This window comes from Phallusia mammillata, chromosome 1 (assembly GCF_965637545.1).
Source record: "Phallusia mammillata chromosome 1, kaPhaMamm4.hap1.1, whole genome shotgun sequence".
NCBI classification, from domain to species: Eukaryota; Metazoa; Chordata; class Ascidiacea; order Phlebobranchia; family Ascidiidae; genus Phallusia; species Phallusia mammillata.
Window position 1 is genome coordinate 17,466,819 of NC_137252.1, and position 23,847 is coordinate 17,490,665.

Consider the following 23,847-nt stretch of genomic DNA (forward strand, 5'->3'; position numbering starts at 1 on the left):
GTTTCAGGGGCACAGATAGAAAGTCATACTCACAATATGTTAAGTCTGTATAAATTACGGGGGAAACAAAACAGAAATAAAGCTTTCCAAAACCAACTAGGCTGTGCAACTAAAAGATGTTTGCCTGCCATTAAAAATCGCCGTTAAATTGGTGTTAAACTTCAAGAGTATTATACTTACCCAATTTATGAAAGTATCGACGACCTAAAGTTTTGGAACTACTAAGTTCATTTATGGGAGAAGAATTACACTGCTATTTTGCTTTGACATCAGATTGAACAAAATAAGATCAGCAATGCACTTGTCTGGTAAATCTTCGTCTGCTCTAACCCGTTTGAGGGTAGCGATAAAAGAAGATTTCAACATTACAATATGTATATTTTATTGCACAAAAATGTTACAATATACATGATTAAAAACGTTGCACAATAAAAAAATCGTACTGTTGTGTGCTTTGTGTGAAAGAATATTGGCTATTATTAAAAATATAACGTTTTTACCAAACCTAGGTCTACAGGCCAAAATAAACGAAATGTAAGCTATATTTTTAAGACTTGGATAAAATTTAAATAAAATGTGATGTTTTGGATGTACTGCAGTCAGCATAAGTTATGTCAAAGTAAGCGATATAATTTCATGTAACTTAGTAATTAAAAAAAATGGGTTTGAAATCTGTACAAACAACTGCGCTCAAGACGTCCGAACGCAGTTGTCTTCTCTTCGTGTTAGACTGTTGCTACAATCAAATAAATAAAAGTATTTTTATGTTTCCGACGTGTAAATCACGCCGTGATGTCATCAAGTTCGTAAGGTCGTGAACCGTTATCAACCTCCAGAAACTGAGGAACGATCGGTGGCGGCACGTGAAGACTCTCAGGTGAAACTTCCTTCTCTTTCCGTCTGGAGGAACCTCTCAGACTTCGTCTCATGGTGGGATCAGTGCCGTCAAGTCGAGCGGTGGAAGTCGATGCCATTGTCTCCATGGAAACTTTCATCTCCCTCATCTCTCCTATCATCTCTCGCATCATCTGGTCGACGTCGCCGGTCTTGTTGCGGATCGTGCGCACTGAGTGGCTCAGCTGGGAAACGTTTTCTCGAATTTCTTCTGTCTCCGACTAAAATGAAGATATCATAAAGTTATCAGCATATTGTATGGCTTGTGTAGCAAATACGTCAAAGCAATATGCCACTATCTTAAAACAGAGTTTTAGGTTAGGTTTATTATTTTAATCTGCGGCAATTAATATAAGTCTGAACTCGATCCCAATAAAGATGTATAATATGTACGGCTATACGCTACAAATTAATACAAATCTTGTGCATATGCACATCAAAAAGAGGTAAAACAGAAACAAATATGAAAGAGTTTCGATCGGGGCCGAATAAATCCTTATTTTTGGCCCGAAGTCAAAGTGAAAACACCGACTTACAACTCTGTTGCAAGATTCTTGTAGCTTAATATAATTGTTTTTTAGAGCACATGCACGCTTACTTTATTCGGGTTCATGGCATTCACAATGTTCTTTGACGAAAGGCTGCTGTTTTGAAACAACGCACGTGTAAGGGCATTGCTCTTGCGGTATCGATTCGGGAAAATCACCTCAGTTTTTCGGACAAACCGCTTGCGCAGAAAGTTCGGTACGCTGTGAAAGATAACGAAAATATATGACTTGGTGATAGTTGTGATAACTTTCCACAAGTCAATATGCACCTGAATTCAACTTCCAAAGCAAGTTCCACTTGCATTTTCAAACGTTCCAAAGTAGCGTGTTCCTTTACTTCAATGATGTCTCCGACAGCCAAACCAACCTATTATTGAATTACACATTCATTGATTTAAATTTTTTCGGTATTTTGATTCACTTTACGAACTAAAATTCGTCAAATGAAATTAGCACACGTATCTTGGGCCTTTAATGCAGAAGATTCGAACTTACCAGCAAGTTCATAACAATGATCATCATCACGATAATAAACGAGCTGAAGATGACATAAGTGACGATTTCGTAATTCACGTCGTGGTTATATTGCTTCACACTGTTGAAGAAAATTCCACCGAAGTCGATTTCACCAACCATCATCACCGTGGTTTTCAGGATAGCACTGAATGGCTGCTCGAACTGTGCCTATTCATTGACACATAGAAACATGTTAAGTTTCTTTTGGTCTAATTGCCGAAAGCAGTTAATATTAGTGATAAATATAAAGTGGTTGTATCGTTTTGTGGGACAAAATACGGAAATATCCTACACTTGTGCTCTTACATCACCTCTATCTAATAAAAACAATAATTTCATCACTCATTTGGAAATAACTTTGTGACCGCTGTGGCAATCTTTTGTTATCACTTGGCCGCTTTTGTTTAAGGCTGCAAATTATTTGTTCCGAATCTTTTTAAGCTTGTGGCATACGACTCTTTTATAGAAAAACTCTGTAAAATTGCTGTCGATTATATTAAAACGTAGTTAGTGACCCTGTTCTGAATGCGACAGATTGGTCCAAGGGGTTGAATAGTGTTTACACACACCTCGTTTTTGTTTTCTTTTGTTAACGAATTGGGAACGTACAAATATTGAAAAGCTTTGAGCATCAAGTCTTACCTGGTTTTGTAGCAATGTATGGTATGTGAAGGCAAACGACAGAATGAAAAGTAGAAAGACAAGCGAAAACTTTACGAAAGTTTTGAACACATCGTTGAACATCACCACATAAATTCCGAGATATGGTATCTTCCGGATGTAGAGAAGGAGATCCATCCATGAGAGGAAGAGTGCCATCACTCCACACTGCCACTGCCAATTCTGAAACCACAAAATGTAAAACATAAAACCCAACAGTAACTTATACAGATATGTCGTTTATGTTATCGCTTCGAGCACTGGGAGAAACTCAGGGTAACGAGTCAGAGGAACACGTGAGCTTTATTGTTGGTCAACACGTAAATATAAAACTAGATTAGTTTTCGTTGAATGTACCTTTGAAGTCAATGTGTCAAATTGCTACGTCATTCCGAATTTAGGAACAAAAGAGGAGTAATTAAATTACCCGCCATAATTTTCAACCCTAAACAACTTTAATTGATCTCTGCATTGGAAAGCATAAAACTTTATTGGTTCTCGTAATTATGTTGTATTTTGTAATTTACCGTTTATCGTAATTTGATCAGTGTGTTAAGGTGTATTGCACATGAAACAACAATGGTTGAATTTTTCTGTTCGTAATATAACCATAATTTGTATTGTGTCGGAGCGCATTAACCGAAAAAATGTCGACTAATTAAAATTTTGATTAAATTTTGCACTCCAAGGGGGCTTTAGATTGCATTTGCATGTTAAACGCGTTTGGGTTCGATCGGGTTTCTGGTTTATGTAGGCTACCTTACAAGTAAGTTAGACCTTTGACAAATCATGAAAAGGTTACTAAAATAGCGACCAGCTTATTCAGCTAGATATTCAACAAAAGGCAAGGGTTTGCATGCAGATATAACTGACAATTTTACCTGGCGCAGTCCAGTTTCAGTTTGAAAGGTCTCAATAAGTGGTTCGTAGGAAGGTCTCTCCGACTCCATCTCGCGAGTGTAAGAGAGATCAAATTGCATGAAGTCGATGGCAAGGAAAAGACAAAGTAGAAAGAGGACAGTTTCAAGAAAGAAGATTGGCTGAAATGCTTCCCATTGATAGTTCCAGATTTGAAGGAGCTACAAAATATAAGATTAAGATCACATTTGGATTCATTTTTATATGTTTTCTAAATACGATGAACCAATGATTCATAACAAAAACCAAAACAATCGCTAAAATGTGCAATTCTTACCAGTAGGGCCAGGTTTATTGCACACATTGCTATCAAGGTAATTCGGATCGGATCCTGCCAGGATTGTTTGTACATGCACTGATCACCCCACTTTTGCTGAGCTCCCCCTCTCACATAGTAACATCCGGGCTTCCAACGAGGATCAAACGTGTTCTCAGGATAGATTGACATCAGGTAGAGAAACCGTTTGTTTTCTGAATCCTCCTCCCGCTCTTCAGATACTGAGCAAAATAAAACATCATTAATTGGCCAATATATACAAAACGTTATTATCCCATGGTTTTTAATCAGACGTCTTTACTCTATAATTTGGTTCATGAACAAACTTGCTAATTTGGGGCTTTTGGTAAATGTAGAGGGTGGTTCGCATTTTTTGTAGTTTACGCTTAAAAGTGTTGAAATCAAACAATTTGTGGTTTGAAGTGTTAAATTAAAAACAAACAAATAAATTGGTCCATTTGGCGCATGTTACTTTGTTAGACGTCCACTTGAGAAAAACGTTAGATCATAGTCTTTTGGGCTTTGCTTCTTGTCGTTCCTATTTTAGTTCTGACATTTTGGTGTTTCGCGTGTTATGCCGAAAAAACATTCGAGAAATATTTGATGTTCGTTTAATACGTCACAACAACCCTTCCTGTTGGGTGATTGCTTTGAACAGCATTCTTGGTTTACCCTACACACTCACCATTACAAAACCCACAAGTTCGTGCACATCTGGTTTCCATCTGGGTTGGATTTAGGATGCAGAGACCACTCTGTTTGAAAACTGGACAGTAAGTGCTGCGGTCACTACACGGGTCAAGCTTTTGAAAGCATTCGTTCCATTCGGTTGGCTTGCCTACGTCATGTGTAACGAAGCAGCAGTCACGTGCTTCGCAGTTGAGCTGATCTGTACCCGGAGCTCCACACGGTTTTTTCTGTTCTTGCTCAACATTGCACAAAGAATCCTCTGCAAAAGGTTTTAACAAATCATGTGAGGTTTACAGTGGTAGTAAAATTTCACTTGGACGAGCAATAAATTGTTCGGCAGGCTAAGACGAGCGTAACTTTTGAGTCATTTACCATTAACGGTTGCACACGTTTGTCACGTTATAATGTTAATTATAATAAACATTCAAGTATTTGTCGAACGACTGGTAAAAGTATAGCATGTTTAAGATTTGTCTTGGACATTTGATTTATGTAGCTAATAGTTGTAGAGCGGTCAATTATTTTTTAGTTTTCGAAACTGAAACTTTAAACATACGTTCAGAGCACTCTCCCCATTTTTCGTTGTCGTTGTCAAAATCGTAGGTGTACGCGCACCACAACCAGCCTTCTGTGTGGACAAGACATTTGGAAAACTCAGCTCCTTGAAACAGGAATGGGAACTGACAGGTTGTTCCCAGTGGGACGTTGTTTCCATGAACATAAACTGCAAAGACAAAACGATGCTTAAACACACTCTCTTGACTTTCGATGGGTGAAGTGGTCAATAATAAAGAACTTAAACAGGTAACGACAAACTTACTTTTGCATGCAGTAACATTGCATTCTTCTCTTACTCTCATGGCCGCATCAGTGTCACTGCGTAAAATGATATCACGTAAATTCAGTTAAACTATACGGCCCTATAGTATCGGATTTTGCCCGCTAAACATTAAAAGAAAATAACACAAGTAAACTAAAACATTTATAGTTTAACCACTGTAAAAATTCATTGCATATGTTTCTGGGAAACGTGGTTACCTGTAGTTGGTATAGCACCAAGGCTTGCTCCTCTGCGTTCCAGGGTTGCGACAATAGTTCGAATCAAGTCCGGCATCAGGAAACAACTGGGAGTTGGTACTGGTTGAATCCCACGGCAAACATGGCTTTTCACTTTCCGACGTGTTTTCAAAACCTCGGTATTCGGCTCCAGATTGTATCAAGCTGTAGCAAGTTTCCGGGGCTGTAAATATAGATTAGTGTACATAAACAACGGATTGCGTGTTAGTGAACATTGCAGTTGACGCTTAAATCTTGAGCAGTCTTTGATTACCTTAACTGTTAATACCATTGCGTTTTGCAAGCATTAAACTACGATGACCTAAAATTCTCAACGTATGTACCGGTGTAGTTGACGATGTGTTGGGAATGGAACTCAGTGTAGAATCGTCGGTTGGCAAGAGACTTGAGGAAATCAACGGCGTAAGGAGGTGGAATGAGCAACAAGTAGCAGTTGAGGAGTGCCACGAAAAAGAGGAGAAAGATGAGGGAACTGTAGTAAACCAATCCTCCGTACTTGTTCCATTTGTACTGGAGAAGGGCGGTAACCACTGGGTGTTGAAGCAAGCCCTCGCGTTTGCGATTGACCTGTAAAAATGTGTTTGCTTGTAAATTGATTTGCCCATCGTACATTAACTGCTAAAAAACAACTTTTTAATACCTTCAGCGCCGAAGAAGTTGTGTCCAGTAACATTAAGTTTAACAGAAAAAAATGTCACTTCAATCTACATCCTATAACCTACCATGATGCTGAGAGGATGATTGTGTCGCAAAACACCAGTGTCTTCGGCATAGGTTACCGCATTTTTGGTAAGATGACCCTGATCATTGAACGCTTCGTAACCAGCATTGCTCCAAAGTCGAGTCTTTTTTGTACTGACTTCTGGAATCTTTTCGTCCACGAAATCTTTTTGGTGTCCCCATTCCAATATCGTGTACATGTCGTCAAGAAACTCGTAATCGAGTGTAACCTGCACATTGCAATAAAATTAGGGACATGTCACGTTTAAATTGAGTGCTGACATGCCGTTGTGGCAGCATAACCCAGAAAAAGCGCACCACATATTGTTCGGTAGTGTGTTGTAATTGGTTTTAGCAATGGGTATCATTAAGTTTAAAGGTGTTAGATGCGCGTATTCTAGTTTATGTTCTACGCGATAGTTTACTGCCAATAAAGCATTGATGTGGACATATAAGTTTTTATTTTTGTTCTCGGAATTTTGTTCTTTAATGCTTTATGTTACTTCTTCTTACACTGTACCTCCAATTTAGGATCATCGGGTGGTTTCATGTTGTTGGTAATGCATCTGCTGAATGCTAGCTCTGCCATGTCTGGCATTTTGATGATCAGTTTACGAGTCGGCGTTGTCACGTGATCTGTAACATAAAGTTAAAGAATACGTTTACCAACTAACCAACTCCTACGGTGTGGTATACGTTTTTAAGTGTGTAACAGGTTTTGCAGTTATCGATGCGAACAGATGCAGCTAAATAGTTTATTGTGTTGCATGGTTTAGTTATATTTGTGTGTTTTTTATCATACAGTAAACCTTGGTTAATCCGGGCCCGTTTAAATAAAAACATTTTTGTCCTTAATTAGGCGAAGATCCGAATTAACTGATGTCGATTGATTCAGGCCTTACCACATTACAAACCATATTTGTTCCTTATGTAAAGTAAATTTTTGTATTGTTCCTTAGGTTTTGTCCGAATTTTAGGCAAAGATCCGGTTTAACCGAAGTTTACTGTGTTTCTTTAACATTTCAAAATCCCCCAAAACATGCTTTTGCACCGACTTAAACCACACTCCAGGTTAGGAATATGGTGTACCTGACATTGGATCCACATAAGAGTTTCGCAGTGCGACATTCCAAGTGGTATGAGTCAGAATACTCTGCACACATTCCCTGTTGTCACTGTCAATCGCACAATCTAACGGATTCCTTCCATCAGCGATATTCGCTCCTACGTCTGCTTTCCAATCCAACAGAATTTTGACCACTTGCACGTGACCGTTGATGCAAGCTTCGTGAAGTGGTGTAGTCTGTGCACAGGTTGAGGAGTGTTTAAGTTTACAAGGTCCTGACGAATGAGAAATGTATTCTACCCCCAAGCGCATTTATTCGCTGTTCTTCTGATTTTTACGCACATTGTATAACCCGCCAGTCGAAAAGCTGAAAGCTGCTGTGAAACCGTTTAAATATTTCGTAATTACTTCCAAACAAAACCCCGACTTACGCTTAAAAATATTTTATGAATTACATTGAAAATAGCAAATTGAAATCTCGAAAACGTATCACGAACATATTTTGGGTATATGGTCCCCACACATGTGATTTCAGATAAGGATATAAAAGCCATACATAGCATTGCGTTACCCTCGATCCCCGTGGAGGATTGATCAGTGATTGAGCATGCAAAAGTTCAACAACAGCCGTTTCCCATCCTTTCGCACACGCGCAGTCCAGTGCTGTCCACTGTTTGGTGTTTCTCAGTCCCACATTTGCACCGTGCTCCAAAAGAACTTGAATGCTCTTGGTGTGACCTATATGCAGAGATAGTATTAACACAAAACAAAATTGACCAAACTGAAAAAAATGCTAAACAGTATTACATATGCTTATTATTTACACTTTTGTCTTCCATTCAATCTTGCTTCTTTTATCTACGCTTGCGTTGCTAGCTCATTATATAGCGTTACCTTCGATGGCAGCAAGGTGCAAAGCAGTATTTGCGTTCTCATCCAAGCTGTTAAGCATAGTCTTGTCGTGATCGAGCAGCTCTTTGAGTGCAACGTGCTGCCCATACATAGCAGCTATGTGGACTGGCGTTGCTTCATCTTCGTTCTTCGGGTCGATCTTTGCACCGTTCTCAAGCAAAATCTGGAAACGGACATGTTAGTGACCAAACGCATTCGAAGTTTGCATAAGCTGTACTTATTTGGTATTACAGGGTATATCTGTTCGTACCCTAATAATAGGAATGTATCCCTTTCTGGCTGCAATATGAAGAACGGAGTTGGCGTTTTTGTCGGTTTCCGTCAGCAGTCTTCGCACTGAGTCGTAATTTAACAATTCCTGCAAACAGATGCCTCATTACAAATTACCCTTGATTAAAAAGTGTGTAAATAATTACCGAAACAGCATAGGTTCGCTTCTCCTCTACCGCCAGAAGCAAGCAGTTTTTATCATTCTTGTCCGTCGCCGAAATGTCAGCACCGTTTTCAATCAACCAAGAAATCGTCTCCAGATGACCATATTTGGTCACAACCAGCAAAGGTGTAAGATTGTCCTTGTCGCGAATTTCCAATTCAGCATTTCTGTCAAGTTATGCGAAAAATCATTAACGAATTTGGCAAATTGAATTCAAAAAAACTTATAAACAAGGAGAAGCTATACGAACAGTGGCGTATCTAGGATCGGTTTTAGGGGGGGGCCAACAGCATAAAATATATTACGCCACCTTGCGGTGACAAGTGCGCCACCTTGCGGCGATAAGTGCGCCACCTTGCGGTAGACTGTGTAGACCTCTCTGTTAGCACCTGTTGTGCCTATTAAACTCGCAATATCAACTAAATGCTGGTTAGCCTAAGGCCCTGTGAAGCCCTTACTCTTGTTGTAAGTAACGAACGTTATAGTCACGATTCGATCGTGTTCATGTAACACTTTTTAACTCTCGACACAGTTGTTTCTAACAGTGGTTGCCTCTTAATCATATTGTGAATTATCTTCACTTGTATGAGTGTGACGTAACAAACTTATTATAAAATCCATTGTAACGTCATACGCGCAGTTGGACGCCAAGTGGCCTGGATTGGCATTCATTGTTTATTGAGATGTGTGACGAGCATCAATGCGTTACGCACATTAAACAAAATAGCGCACATTGCTATTCACAGTTTTGTCTGAAATTACAAGATTTAATACTAAAACAGCCGGCCAAAATTTCTTGAGGGGGGGGCCATGGCACCTTGTCCCCCCCCCCCTAAATACGCTAGTGTATACGAAAGTGGTAAACTTTTTTACTAACCTATTTTAAGACATGTGGTTTAGAAACCAAACGAATTACCCGACATTTAATCTAAAATAATTTTAATATTTTGATTTACTTTTGCAGGAGCAGTTCGACAATTATGAAGTTGTTGTGTTGGGCGGCAAGCAACAATGGAGTTTGCAAGCTGTCGTTTCGTCTATTCACATTTGCTCCGCTGTCAATCAATTTTTGAGCAATTTCCAGATGGCCTGAATAAAAACAGCTTGTTCTAACAAATTTGTTTTGTGAAGTAATGGTGGATTTTAAAATGATAGGGACCCGAAAAACGATTATGCAAGATGCATCAACACACATTGTCCATTTAAATAATCCTCAATATGTTTGAAAATAAATGTGTGTTTTGTATTTTACGATGGCTACATTTATAAATAGCTCTCATGCTAAAAAGTTTCATGACACCCTGCTGTACTGTCAATGAAATTTTAATACCTTGCGAGGCGGCGATGTGAAGAGCCGTATCGTTGTGAGATCGCGCCATATTCACAAACCGGACAATCTCATTCGTACCGCTCCAGCTCAGCAGATACTTCACCATTTCAAGATGACCTTTGCTCACACTAACATGAAGACAAGTGTTTCCTCCCGCGTCCACTCGTGTCATCATCTTTCTGCACATAAATCTTGTCAAACTTTGTTTAGTTATCGCTAGACATATCAGACTATAGGCGTTTTGACTGCCGGCCTTTTTCACAAGTTACATAAAGCAAAGAGTATAAATTAAGGCAGTATTGAAATTGGACCGTTCATACTAAAAATGGTTAATCTGACATGCTTTTTAAGACGTCAACAAACGTTAAATGTTAGCCAATGTAATAAGCTACAACAACAAAAAGAAATGTTTTCTTGGTAATGGATAAACAGTTCATTTTTTATCGTTGCATATTTCGTTCAACAGGTCTGCCTTACAGTTGTTAAAGTTACTAAGTCTTACTTGACTCTTTCAATCGTTCCTTGTCTCTCTCCTTCCTCCAGAATCATCTTAACGATTGGGATGCTGCCTTCCGAGCAGGAAAAGTGAAGAGGAGTCATCAAGTCATTATCACTGCTGTGAAGATCAGTTCCAGCTTCAATAAGATATTTTACAATATTCTCATGTCCATGAGTTGCTGCCATATGCAAAGCAGTCATGCCTTGAAGATCGATACACTGTCAACAAGATACAGCGTTTTAGATTCTAGTTCAATACTCTGCACATTGATAATTATTATTTTGCGACATTTATGAAATAAGTTAAATTAAAAGCGTCATTTTATTAAAGTTTAAAAAGAATAATCCCTGCACAGTAATCGCTTAACTATACGTATATAAACGATAGACTTATCTCAAAACAAAATGGTACCTTTTCAAAGGTCAGTGTGTTGGCCACTGTTTAGTTTACACTTACACTAAAATTGAACAAACAGTATTTAGATATTTAACAATGTCTACATTAAATTACCTCAATTGAAACTCCGCGGCACTTGAGAAGCTGTTTCACGGCATCATCATTGCCTTTAATGCTTGCTGCATGTAAAGGTGTTTGTCCCTCAATATCCTGGTAATTTACATGAGCTCCACTGTCGGACAATAATGCAATGACGGCCTGCAAAATCAAATAAGGACAACTTTGAAGGACCGGCATTTCAATCATTTACCCCAAAGGGGGACTGAAAGTGTGTGTGTTTTAGGTGCCTGACTAGCGTTGAAATAACATCTAATTTTCACATCGACAAGTTCCCATTCCCACTTACCTGCGAATCGTTTACGTAGGCTGATTCATTAGCAATGTTTTCATAATTAGTGATTGCATGCCGCTTTGGCTTGTATCTTGCGGCGTAATGCATTGGCGTGGCGCGACTCTCCGTTTTCGCGTTAACATCTGAAAACAATGACAATCTGCATCGCAAAAACGAAAAGTATATTTAACATGATGCCAATAAAAAACCTTCTTTATAACCCAAAAACCTATACACTTTGCAGATGATGGAAATACTTCGTTTTTTCCGAACAAATGAATTCTAAAAAGAATTTTGACAAAATTTTTAATCTTACTTGATCCGTATCCGATAAGCAGTTTGCAGACATCGTAGTGGTTGTGTCTTGCTGCCAGATGAAGAGCAGTGATTCCTTCCTCGTCTGTAGATGTGTTGAGAATCCGTCTTCTTTGCTGCTCCGGAACGGCATCTAACATTGAGTTGAGTGTTTCCGCTTCTCCATCTCGTGCAAGCTTAAAAGAAGCGGCTATTAAATTCAAATTTGTTTAACTGGTGATTTTACAAACTTGGAAAATGCAAAAAGCGCCACTTTACCTGATGCAAAGTGACTTTGAACACCCCCGATTGTATCGAAGCTTGTAAGTTTGATGTGTTTAAGTATTCGTCCCACTGACTTTTCCTCCGCCTTGGGTCCCGAGCAAAATCGGAAATCTGGCTGTAACCTACTTCTCCGTCACCCTGAGGAGGAAACTCAACTTTCCGTTTCGGGATTGAGAACGAGACTTCGTTCGATTGCTTGCCGGCGGTTGACGGTCTTGACCCACTGCAACAACGGGTTACAAACAACAACAGATATATTCGGCAAATGCATACTTGTCAATTTTTTCTTGTCGCAATACACAGGATTTTTGATTGAACTGTGTGACATATTTTTTTGACATTGTGCAATACGAATGTTAGTTTTAATCATTGAATGATTTAAACTAAAGGAATTGTTAATGTCCCATCTCATCACTTCACTTTTAGTGCACCGTAACAGAATAGATACCATTGACAGAACATATGTATCATTTAAAACATAAAAATACGGAGGCACGTCCAAAAATTACCTCTTCCTAATCCTACTCATTACACCTAACTTGTACTTACGCATCATATTCATAAATCGGGTCGTCGTTAGTGGAAAACTTTGTGTATTCGGTCAATGTCACTGGACGGTTTGGCTCCGCAGACGATTTCTTCTCAAACGGCCGCCAGCCTTTTCGCCTCCGACTGGAAGCTCGATCGGAACCACTATCACTTGAGGACGACATTCCCTCGCATCTAGCAGTTGTGGTGTGAATAAGTTGGGCCTGTTCGGTTGCTTTTGTTGCCCGGCGCATGTTTTCTTCAGCAATAACTTTGGCACGCGATCGACTATTGTTTAACAATTAACGGAATTAAGTCAGCTCGGGAAAGCAGACCATTTGTTGTTACAGGTGCGAATTTATATCCAGGACCACATTTATGCGCAACTCCATGTTGCTTGCGCCATCATAATGGTCAGGGTTTCTGAAAGGAAACTAAAACGGTTTGGCTTTTGATGTTAAACGGGTTTCGTACTCAAGGTAATTCAATTATGTACGACCACTTGTGACTACTGAAAAGTTTAAACGCCTTATTGGGTTTAAATGGGACAGATTGGCAAGTATTATAAGTGTGTCACGGATAATTTTTGCAACAACAGCTATATTTTTTTCAACAGCTATATTTGCTTGCGCAATCTTTTCTTTTTCTCAGCAGGAAGAACGCTAAACTTATGTGACATTGCTTCAACAAAACAAATGAACACCTTATTAAAACCGCAACCAAAAGCCACCTACAAAACCACATAAATAAACACCTTCTTGCGACGATCTAACAAATCTATCTACAACCGACTAACCTGAGAAATAAGTTGCATTATGTGCACTTGTTCGCAGTTATAAAAGTGCCTACTACTGCTACACTTTGACCGTGACATTTTCGAGTTCATTAAACTGTGACGTCACTGTCGCTAAGATACAGGAGGGATTGTAAGCGACTATACAATGCAACATATTACAACATGGCACAATGGAAGCCAAAACTTATCGTCCTGTAGCGGGGTAACGGTGTATTTATTTATATCCAGGTTTGATTGATACTTATTGCTGCGGTTACAGCGTGTTTAGCACCAGTGGTGTATGGTTACAATCTATGCCGACTAACTATTTAGCATGCAAATAAAAAGCTATGATTTATAATTGTCTGCTTATCACCAATTTTTTTTTAAATTGTTTACGATTTTCATCTTCTTTTACAACCAAAAAAAAGAACAAGCAAAAACGTAGCTCGTTAGATGTCCAAAAACGCTGCAACTTCCAGTGAAACATGGATAAAAACTCGATCCTACGTTGGAGAACAGTGAACAAGAAGAAAACAATTCATGGCCCGATAATGACGTAGCTTGGTAGTTCGACATTTTAACCGACTTGTCTGTTTGTAATAAAACGTTGTTTGACCAAAACGAATTTGAGACAGCGTTTTTTATCTTAAAGTTTTCAATCAAAAAACTATCATTCGGTATCAGAACTTAGTAAACTGAAGCTTTCAGTACACCTAAATCAATCCGTGTTTTTCGTGTTGCAATGTATTGTAAATAAATAATATCGATTTCGCCGATATAATGGCATCCTCAGTTCTAAGCAAGAAATAAAATAAAATAAAGTTATTTAGGCAATAAAAGATGTAAAAATAAAAATAAAAATAATAATTCGGTATCAGATGTTTCTTAAGAATCAAAATTAGACGCAACACAATATCATGAATGTTACGTCATGTACTCATTGGTAAACAAGTTTTTGCAGTTCCTTGTTTTCCAGTATATATGTTTCTGTTTCCGTCAAGGTTGTTTATTTCGTTCCGGTTAACACTGTTCGTATGAACATTGAAAGACTAGAAAAAGTTAAAATATACCAAATAATGTAGTAAACAAATCATTTTTTTTTAAAACATAAAGTAAAAGTAGCTTACCACAAAACGTTTCATATCAATGCACTGTAATTAGTTTAAATTAGATTTCATTTTTAACAATGAATTTGCCAGCTTTACTACACGCTTATAACGCCATAAAAAGATGCGTTGATTTGTCTTAATAAAGCAATTAATCCTTCGCCGGCGGTAAGAACTTGGCAAGCCACGACCGACGAAAGCCAGTAATTTCTCAATCGTGCTCGGTTGTCGACCAACGGTACCGGCAGTAGTCAGTTCCCATCGTAAATTGACGTGTGCCGATGGGGAAAACATAACGCCTAGATTTTCCGCAACAGAGGAAACTCTGAAAATTTTACTGTCATTTGGTGCCGACGCATAAGTTATCGTTCTTGTGTACATGCATGAGGGGGTGTTTTGCATCAAGTAGATGCTTTCTGTGACGTCACAATGTTAGTGTTAAACCCCAAAATCTGAGACAATACATTGACAACGTTGCGAAAAAAGGAAATTAGTTATGCACATGCAGTATACCGTTAGTACAAGATGACGATGTTGTGATGTTTTTCTCAAAAACTTTGCATGTAACAATACAGAACTAACCTAAGAGCAACGATAGGTGCAGCGCGAGCAGTAAGATAGAATTTTGTGGTGGCTGCCAATTATAATCACAGCCGTTTGTTAGTTTTTGCGGTCACGAACAGCTCATGAAATCAGGCAAAGTCACCGAGCCGGTTCGCAAGTCTTTCATCGGCCTAAGGGCCCGTGTCTGCTGGATAAAATCGAATAGGTTTATAACACTACTGGTTTACCAGTGATAATCCGCAGACGAAAAATCTTGATATGATTTGGTTAACACATTTTGGGCATAGTGAGTAAAACAAAATCAATCATTTGCTATTTTCGGGAAAAGGCAGACAGGTGAGAGTAGAATCTCAAGGATAACACAGTGCTAGTTGCAAAGTAATTCAAACCTTGTCCAGGTATTTAACCAATAGTATGTATGTTTGCATATAATCAGTGGGATTGTATTACCGCCAAGCAGCACTTGTTTAAATTATAGCAGTTGAGTCGTTTTTTTCCAGTGCAAGACATATACAATACATCGTGCTTGCCACGAAAACGACAAGTTCGCCCACGGCAACGGCAAATGATTACTACCCGTGGCGCATAAAGTGTTTCCTTTCTGTTACTTACGGACGTTGGTTCTAACTCATGGGTAAAGCCCGTATTTGAAGTGATGTAGTTGAGTGACCTGTCTTTATCTTCTTTAATGAATGAGTTTTGTGCCAGTTGTTGCAGTAGAGCAGTCTTTGAGATTTCTTGCACGAGAAATCGCAATCAGTCATATTTTGCGCTAAAACGTTTTAGCAATGTGTAGAAAAACAAGTGCAGTAAGGCCTAGTTTTCATGTGAAATTTAACTTGAGTCGTCGTTTATATTTTACAGGGTTGAAAGTTAAGTTTTGCTTGAAAACATTAACTTAAGTTGCTGAAATATGCATTTGTAATCAAATCTGTGAGAAGATACTTTTCCCTTGTTTCCAAGTATTTTTGAAAGTAGTACACAAAACATCGGCATAAAATGGCGCTTCCAATGTCGCCTGGGATATTAGCGGCGGTTTGCATTCTAGCAGTTGAGCTGGTCGTCATCATTTTTGTGATCGGGTACTTGCTATGGAGAAGGCATGGTGGTAAGTTGATTTTAATTTTGATGTTATCTTAAAGTAATTATAAATGTCCTGAACGTCTGCAGAATGTTTTGTTTTGTCGTTTTGTAACAGTTGATAAGTCTTTTATATTTACGTTTTATTGGGAGACCCCCCAAAAATACCATTGGATTGACAAACAGCAAATTCGGCTCCTAATTATATATAAAACAGTGAAAGAGATTTTGTCATTGAAGTGTTTTAAAGTGCTCATTTTTTATTGACTAAATGGAAATGTATGGAATCACATTGAGAAAAGTTCACGACGTTTAAAGTACAAAGTTTATGTTAGTAACTGCCTGGAGACATCTAAAGCTTACATTCCAAATCTAAAAGCTCACATTCCTAACACAACCTTTCACAAATAAACATACTAGGCATTATACAGACAACGTGGTAACCGTTTTGTAAAAGTATTCCCGTCATGAAAGGTAATGGTAATTGTGCTGGTATAGATCCTTTACGATTAGATTAATTTCACGATGGCGGAGGTAAACGAGACATCGTTCTAAAGTGGCCGAAATTACAGGCGTTTCCAAGAGATATGCATGGCAAGAAACGCCCACTAGACAATAAACTTGTGTGTAACCCACGCACCGCAACACAATGTCTTCGAACAAAATGTTATTGTGTTTTACTTCATTAAAAATTTACGTCTACAAGATTGTTAAAATCAGACTTTCTGTGTAAGGACAAGTACACGTGTTTTTTCTTGTGTTGAAAACATTTAAATTGCTTGATACAGACCAAAGGTACTTGTTATGTGCTGAGTTGTGTTTGGCGAACTCAAGGAAGGAAATTACGTTGTTCAAACTGTCACGATTCACTGTAATTAATTCGCATTATTCCTTATTTAATAGCAACGTAAATATTGTGTTGTGGCAATGGACGTGGGCAAATGACGATCTTAAAGTATAACGTGGCATTGTCAATAGCCCTGTCATTTATCAAAACAACGTCAACCCTTCAACGTCATAATTACGTCCCGATGGAGGTGTCATGTATACAAGATAATCCCTAATTGTCAGCGCGATTCGCAATCAATTAAATTCTCGCTATTAGGAGTCCTGCAAGGATTTGAACAAAACTTTAAAAGTTCTTTAAAAAAGTAGTTATTGTCTCACTAAAAAAATTTAAATTATTTGTAATATCACCGCGGTGAACACATTTCAACAAACAATGAACCTGCAGGTAGCAAGACCCTTAAAAAGCTACAACTAAAAAATCGTCAAAGAGTTTCAGATCAAACTTGATATGATGGTTGCAGAAATTAATAGTAAACAAGCACTAGACCTTTCGGAAGTTTGCAAGTTTCGTTTTTGTAGGTAGACTGTTAAAAAAATACAAATTTGGTTCTTAATAATACATAACTATGCTGTTAACAAGCCCAACATTTTTATGCTTGAATCTAGTCTAGAAGGTCTAGAAACCAAATAAAAACTAAATGAAACATCGCATTCCAAAAACCTACTATTTGTATTTTTATCTCTCTAAGAAATCGAGAAAACATTTTCCATACCAGTCACCTTTCAATTATAAAAAGTCGTAATGAACAGTTTTAAAGTTTTGGTCGTAGGTAGCAACCATCATACAGAACTAACAGATTCAAAACTTTGTAAATCATTGTGGATCGACTACGCTTATATTTTCAAATAAGATAAGAACGTCAACTTTTTTTCTCGTACATTAAAAATATAAGCAATGAGCCTTATTTCCATCCATCCCTTCAGGTACCCTACCTTCGGCCTCTTCGATTAACCTTACAGGCTAAATAAATTTAAAAAAGTGTTTTTTTTAAACTAATCGCTAGATGGCACTACCGAGTTATTGTTATCGTTGTTTTGCAAAATTTGCGCATTTCACGGACATCAAAGATAATTTTATTAGTCAATTTTAAAAAGTTTTAAGGCTCGTAACAAAACTGTTATTTACTTACCATTTTCACAATGTTTATTCATTTAATATACTCATGATAAAACTAAGTTCATAGATTGTTACATTAATATGCAATAACATTTAAACGTGCATTTTTCATTTTTCGGTTTTTGGTGCAATGTTGTTGTTTCTTATCTAACCAGAAGTACCTTTAAGGTTATTATCAATTTAGTTTCGACATGGTGGCAGTCATTTTGTGAGTTTACCAGAATTTCTTTGATGCTGCGATAACGTTCGCTTCAGGCGATTAACGCCTGTAATGCAAATGCTTGGGTGGCAGCAAAACGGGAAAGAAAAATGTAACTTAATTGAAAAACATTAGGCTTTCAAATTAGATCAACAATCGTTTTTGAAATTCAACTTGGCAGAGCTTCAAAAAATATCTGAAAGGTTTCTTGCACTTGGCGTCAAATTGCAGCTGGTTTTGCCTTGGGCAGTGGAACAAATTGAATTTTCTCAGCAGTGAACGTTTTTAGATTGCAGATCAGTAGTCACAGTCTTAAAACCGGGTTTATTTGTTATTATCACTGAATTGCATGTTTCCTTAAAGTTTAAAACACGAAGATTTATTGCTACATTAGTAAATGTCGAGTATCAGTAAATGTCGCTTAAAATTATCAATCTTCAAGTATTGATTTGTTGCAAGGACACAAGTTTTACTCGAAGTAGTCTGTTTTGACAAAAAACGAGCTTTGTCATTCATACATTTGCAATTAAAAGTTGCACCACAAAAAAGATGAAACTGTGAGAGAGCATGAGTAAAGTTTGGTTAAAAGGAGATCGTACACAAGACAGAAGAGAATGGAGACTGCGCCTTCACGCAGCGATGTTGGATACCTTGTCTCTTGGACCAGTGACAGGGCGTTTACATCACAACATTCGTGACGTGGTCGCTCGACGACTGGTCAGTCTAGTTGACGCGACCATTGAACAGAATCTTAAGTGGCTCACGCAACGCAGTCGAAACGAGGCCCGTGAGAAGACTAGATTACAACGTGACCTCAGACAGTTAACCTTGAAGCACGAAAGAACCTTGACAAAACTCAACAACTTGCAACGAAAGTTAAATGCCCAATACAAAAAAGGTAGCCATGAATGCTGAAACATGAAAGTCATTTTTTTTGTCTGTACAAATACATTTTTTGCTTCGTCGCTCGTTTAAACGGTTGTTGCGAAAACACAGAGCTGTAAAAGTACCTTTAATTATCCTGCAAACGATTTTAGTTTCGCACCTTTCTAAGTCTAAACTCATTTAAGTGTTATTTTTTCTGTAGGTCCCAGAAACAAGAGCGAGATACCATCTGGTACATATGGGCCAAACAACGAACCAAAAGGTAAGTTCTAAATCTGAGTACCTGAGTGTGTGATTATTTTTTGCAATTTTGTCAAAATGTGGTATTTGGTGATTTTGTTTCAGACAAGGACAGTTGCGTGATTGAAAGTGAAACACAAACAGACGCAGAGAGTCAAACCGATTTGGTGCCAGAAAAACAGGAGGTACATAGAAAACAAACTTAAACTCCTTATAGGTGCTCTGCATTTCGATTTTGCAAAATGTGATTTATTTAGGAACCTTCTCCTGAAGTAAAATCTCCACCATCGGAATGTGATACAGAACCTGACAGCTCATCCTCGTCGGAAGAAGAGTCCTCTGAAGACGAATCATCAGATGAGGAAGAAGAGGAGGATACCAAGTCTGAGCAGGACATCCGGGACTCGTCCTCCGAACCGGAAGAAGTCGAGGAGGAGCCGGTTACAGAAGTTGTAGTTGAGAAAGTAGAGGTTGAACCGCAAATGGAGGCCCCTCCGGTCTTGTCAAGACGCAGTTCTTTAAGTGAGTCCTCCTCCTCATCGAGTGATTCAGAAAAAGAAGACAATCCCGAGATTAAGGTGGAAGAGAATGTAGTATTGGAGGATCAACCTGAAGAAGCAGAAAAAGAACCAGTGGCTGTGAATGAACCACAAGATGTTGTGGAAGAAATTTCACCTCCCATATCTATAGGTACTAAAATGTTTACGTTTACAGAGCCAACATTATCACATTAATTTATTACTCCTCTTGTCTTGGCAGAGAGGAATCCTTCGCAAGCCTCTCGTGTTCCGTCCATAGATGTCGGTGGTGGAATAACCTTGTCTCTCAGGATAGAAAGAGGTTCCGAGGCGGCTCCCAAAGTAACAGTAAATGGTAGAGCTCTTGATCGGGGAAACGACTGTGCGGTGTCGTCCTCGGACGAATCAGATGAACAACTGAGAAGAATCGCCAGCCAACGTAGCGACGGAATTGAAGTGATTCGAAGATATGAAACTCCTTCAAAATATGATGATGTGTTTGACGTTGCCAACAGAAAGGTTGGTCCATTTGTTTCAATTTGTAAAAGGTCAATTCGATAACCGTTGGATTAAATATGGAATGATTTTGTTGCGGGATTAATGAGGTAAATTTAAAGTACAATCATGAACTCTTTTTCTATTAAAAAGTAATTATGAAAAAAAAACAGCAAATGCTATACTGTTTTACAGAAATCAGACAACTTAAATAGCGCCCTATTTCGTCCATCGTCTCTTCCTTCAGATGACGGCTCAGACGAGATGGCGATCTCGGAAGATGCAGTGGCTGGAGTTATAAACGTCACATCAGGAGAAAAACTCACTATATGCCAAGCAATGAACAAAGGTCTCATACCAAAGAAGACCGCTCTTTTGCTACTCGAAGCTCAGGCTGCAACAGGGTGTGTGGTTAACCCAAGAAACGGTGTTAAGTTTTCCGTTCAAGGAGCGATAGATCTTGGTATAATCGATGAACACTACAAACAAACGCTTGTTGCCGCCGAGGGAGCTTACTATGGATACTTGGATCCACGAACCACTGAGACTGTGTGCTTAAGCCAGGCTATGAACAGAGGGATATTTCCAAAAGCCCAAGGAATGCGCTTGCTCGAGGCCCAAGTCGCAACTGGAGGAGTGATCGATCCGTGGACAGGAGCCAGATTTTCATTGGATGTGGCACAGGAAAAAGGTTTGGTCGACGCCGAAACCGCTCACGCATTGAGGACACCTGCTGAGTTAATGGACTTTTTTGATCCTACTACTCGAATGAAACTTAACTACGCTGATTTGCTAAGCAAGTGTATTCGCGACCTTGATACCGGGTTGAAGTTTTTGTACATAGAAGAAAAACCACGAGTAACAGACCTTCGCTACCAGCCTGATCTTTTGACCTTTCGAAGCGCGTTCAGAAAAAAGGTAACGCTTCAGGAGCTTATCGACGCTGGACTGGTGGAAGACCCAATTTTGGATGCCTTTCGCGCAGGAAAGATCAACAAAGAAGAGCTTCGCGATATTTTGCAGCCTTTCCTGGTCGGCGAGGATGCCATAGCTGGCGTCTTAAACAAAACTAACCACCAAGTTATGACCATCTCCCAGGCTGTAAAAAGCGGCCTGCTGCGTCGTGGAACTGCGCTTGAATTGCTTGAAGCGCAGGCTGCCACTGGAAGCATTATTGATCCATTTACAGGAAAAAAGATGTCAGTTGACAGGGCGGTAAGCGCAGGCATTGTCGACAAGGAATACGCAAGTGCCCTTCACAACGCCGAACAGGCTGTACATGGATTCTTAGAGCCGGGAACGAAACGATTAATATCGCTATTTGAAGCCATGAAAAAAGGCATGGTGATTGAGATCCATGGGATCCGAATGTTGGAAGCACAGTTAGCTACAGGCGGACTAATCGACCCAGAAGCTGGATACCGCATCCCAACTACTGTTGCTTTGGAAAGAGGGCTTTTTGATTACCGTATGGCTGATATCCTTACCACCAGTAACACTGACTTAAAGGGGTACTACAATCCAAATACAGGTAATTTTGCAAAAAACAAAACTGTTTGCAGTTTGGCTGTTTTGAACACAATAAACTTAGCCGAGTCGTTATCAAATATTTTATCTCCATAATACCCCAGGCTCAACCGCCAGGGGCGGTGTATCGAATTGCAGGTAGCAATAAAGTTTTGCGAAGACCTAGCATGTAATTTGGAATGAACAAATATAGCTATCTGGCTTACACGATTTAAATAACTTACTAGTACACAAAACATTATTTGATAGTATACCAAAAAAGTAATACGCCTATACTTCGCATAAATCGTTCAGCAAAACTAAAAGATAAATTCATTTTGCCAGGTGAAAACAATACCTACGCTGAGTTGATGAAACGCTGCGTAAAAAAGAAGCGTAAACGTGGAAACATGTTACTTCTTCCGGTGAAAGACCAAGCCCCAATGGCTGCTGCAATGCACAAGGGTGCTTACCGCCATCGAAAAGTGATGGTAACTGATCCTTTGACAAACCGTCACCTCTCAGTGGATCAAGCCGTATCGGCGAATGTCATAGACCGTGATACTGCCAATGAACTGTCAAAGAGTGAAGGTGTTTGGAGTGAACGAAGCTATACGTGAATGTTTTTGTTCGCTAGACGATGCTAATGTGCTTTACGTCCCAACTTTATTTGGTTGCACTGCAGAAAGTACAACTGATGAGTTCCACGTCGTACTAAATTGTCAATTTCAAATGTGCCAGTTGTAGCTACTAGCTAGTAAACTATGTAATGCAATACAACCTTTCTAATCCAAAAAACACGAATTAGTTGACTGTTTATCCTCTTTCAAATCAGATCATTTTTTGTGGTTTAATTTGATACGGACTACTTTCCAGCCATTGATCATAAAAATGATACAAAAGTTTCAAATGTAAAGTTGCTTTAAACTTTTTCCATATTTGCGAACTTGTAAATGCAAATAAACCACCAATCCAATGCATTAAAACGACAGGTATTACATTAGGTAATGTGGAAAGCAGCTGCAAAAAATCTGCACTTTCGGTTCTGAAAAAAGGTCAAACCTGCGTAGTCGTGGGGCCTGCACGGTTCAATGCATTTCGATGTCAGGATGAAGCAGTTCAGACTTCAGAGTAAGCGTCATGCACGATAAGGCAACAGCACCCGTTTCATAGAACGCAAGCCTGATTTCTCGTTTGCAGTAAGGCTATTTAGTGCTACTGGTAACCACCGTAGTCCATTGTTTTATGCGAGCAGGTGTTAAACAAAGGCTGCCCTAAGGCCCTTCGGATTCGAGACATTAGGGTTATTGTTTTAGTTAGTCGATGCAGTTAAAGTTAATCGAACAATAGCTGCAGGACTGAACTGTTCAGGGCAAGAAACTGGAAGCAAACATTTCATCACTACTGTTAAACTATTCGGGTGCCAATAGCTTTTTTCCCGTTTCGATCAAGATTTGTTTGCGAGCATTGTTAAAATGTCAAGTGAATTACAAAAGCTGTTAGGTAAACTCGGTAGTCGGTATATGATTAAATGTTCACGACTAACTGTGTATGTTCTTGCCTTATTGTCACGGAAAATATCACATTTAGTATATTACAGATTTGGAAGTTTTTAGCTCGGTTTCCTGAAAAACAATAACATTGTAATATTAGAAGTAATGGTGTTCCCTAATGGTCGAACACACAAAAACAAAACAAAAACATAAATCCACCAATATAATAACATGAGTTATTACGTGTTTGTGTTTATATTTAATTAAAATCTTTCTTTTTCTTTGAAGTGGTGTATCAATTGACCAACGATCTGACAGGGCGAAGTGTTTCACTTAACGTTCGAACTGTGACGTAACACAAGCTGTGTCATTTGGCGTGTGATCTGACTGCGAGTGCATGTTCCAGTCGTTTAGATGAAGTGAAACTAATGTGGTGCGGAGGATTGATTTAGGTTACGCACACAAGTGCAAATACCTGCAAGTTACAGCATGTAGTAGCTTGTTTAGTTAACCAAGTAGTAACCTAGTTAACTAAGCAGTGAGGTATTTTATTAATGGATTGTGTCGAACTTGAAAGTAAACC

The 23,847-nt window shown here is 38.8% G+C and overlaps 2 protein-coding genes across 3 annotated transcripts; one reads left to right on the top strand and one right to left on the bottom strand.

The window, feature by feature from the left end:
- Positions 1-412: 412 nt before the first annotated feature.
- LOC145203934 (uncharacterized) lies at positions 413-12,688 on the bottom strand. The gene is made up of 27 exons (XM_080076346.1): positions 12,456-12,688; positions 11,901-12,129; positions 11,644-11,818; positions 11,358-11,470; positions 11,051-11,194; positions 10,544-10,758; positions 10,042-10,220; positions 9,668-9,800; positions 8,695-8,878; positions 8,529-8,636; positions 8,261-8,441; positions 7,938-8,104; positions 7,390-7,603; positions 6,821-6,936; positions 6,303-6,530; positions 5,904-6,147; positions 5,542-5,743; positions 5,324-5,379; positions 5,060-5,227; positions 4,499-4,762; positions 3,814-4,034; positions 3,500-3,697; positions 2,601-2,801; positions 1,938-2,126; positions 1,712-1,809; positions 1,493-1,643; positions 413-1,115 (listed from the first exon to the last, which is right to left on the bottom strand). The coding sequence occupies exons 1-27, from the start codon at positions 12,686-12,688 to the stop codon at positions 783-785; spliced, it is 4,944 nt and encodes a 1,647-aa protein (XP_079932472.1). The 3' UTR covers positions 413-782.
- Positions 12,689-15,713: 3,025 nt separating this feature from the next.
- Positions 15,714-22,757, top strand: LOC145234622 (plectin-like). Of its 2 annotated transcripts, XM_080099335.1 has the most exons (8): positions 15,928-15,990; positions 18,661-19,025; positions 19,215-19,274; positions 19,358-19,437; positions 19,510-19,942; positions 20,012-20,289; positions 20,461-21,796; positions 22,117-22,757. In XM_080099335.1, the coding sequence occupies exons 2-8, from the start codon at positions 18,695-18,697 to the stop codon at positions 22,389-22,391; spliced, it is 2,793 nt and encodes a 930-aa protein (XP_079955461.1). In that variant the 5' UTR covers positions 15,928-15,990; positions 18,661-18,694; the 3' UTR covers positions 22,392-22,757. The 2 variants fall into 2 exon arrangements, with proteins under 2 accessions (XP_079955468.1, XP_079955461.1); XM_080099342.1 differs by lacking the exon at positions 18,661-19,025 and having other exon boundaries at positions 15,714-15,990.
- Positions 22,758-23,847: the final 1,090 nt, after the last annotated feature.

What these genes read in the sequence shown, in the direction of transcription:
- LOC145203934 (XM_080076346.1), bottom strand. Translation starts at nt 12,688, where the DNA reads ATGCGCCGGGCAACAAAAGCAACCGAACAGGCCCAACTTATTCACACC. An exon ending in CAATAAACCTGGCCCTACTG is followed by an intron (nt 3,698 to 3,813) that starts GTAAGAATTGCA and finishes TATATTTTGTAG; the next exon opens with CTCCTTCAAATCTGGAACTA. An exon ending in GCTTTGGAAGTTGAATTCAG is followed by an intron (nt 1,644 to 1,711) that starts GTGCATATTGAC and finishes TATCTTTCACAG; the next exon opens with CGTACCGAACTTTCTGCGCA.
- LOC145234622 (XM_080099335.1), top strand. Translation starts at nt 18,695, where the DNA reads ATGAGTAAAGTTTGGTTAAAAGGAGATCGTACACAAGACAGAAGAGAA. An exon ending in AAATGCCCAATACAAAAAAG is followed by an intron (nt 19,026 to 19,214) that starts GTAGCCATGAAT and finishes TTTTTTCTGTAG; the next exon opens with GTCCCAGAAACAAGAGCGAG. An exon ending in TGGTGCCAGAAAAACAGGAG is followed by an intron (nt 19,438 to 19,509) that starts GTACATAGAAAA and finishes TGATTTATTTAG; the next exon opens with GAACCTTCTCCTGAAGTAAA.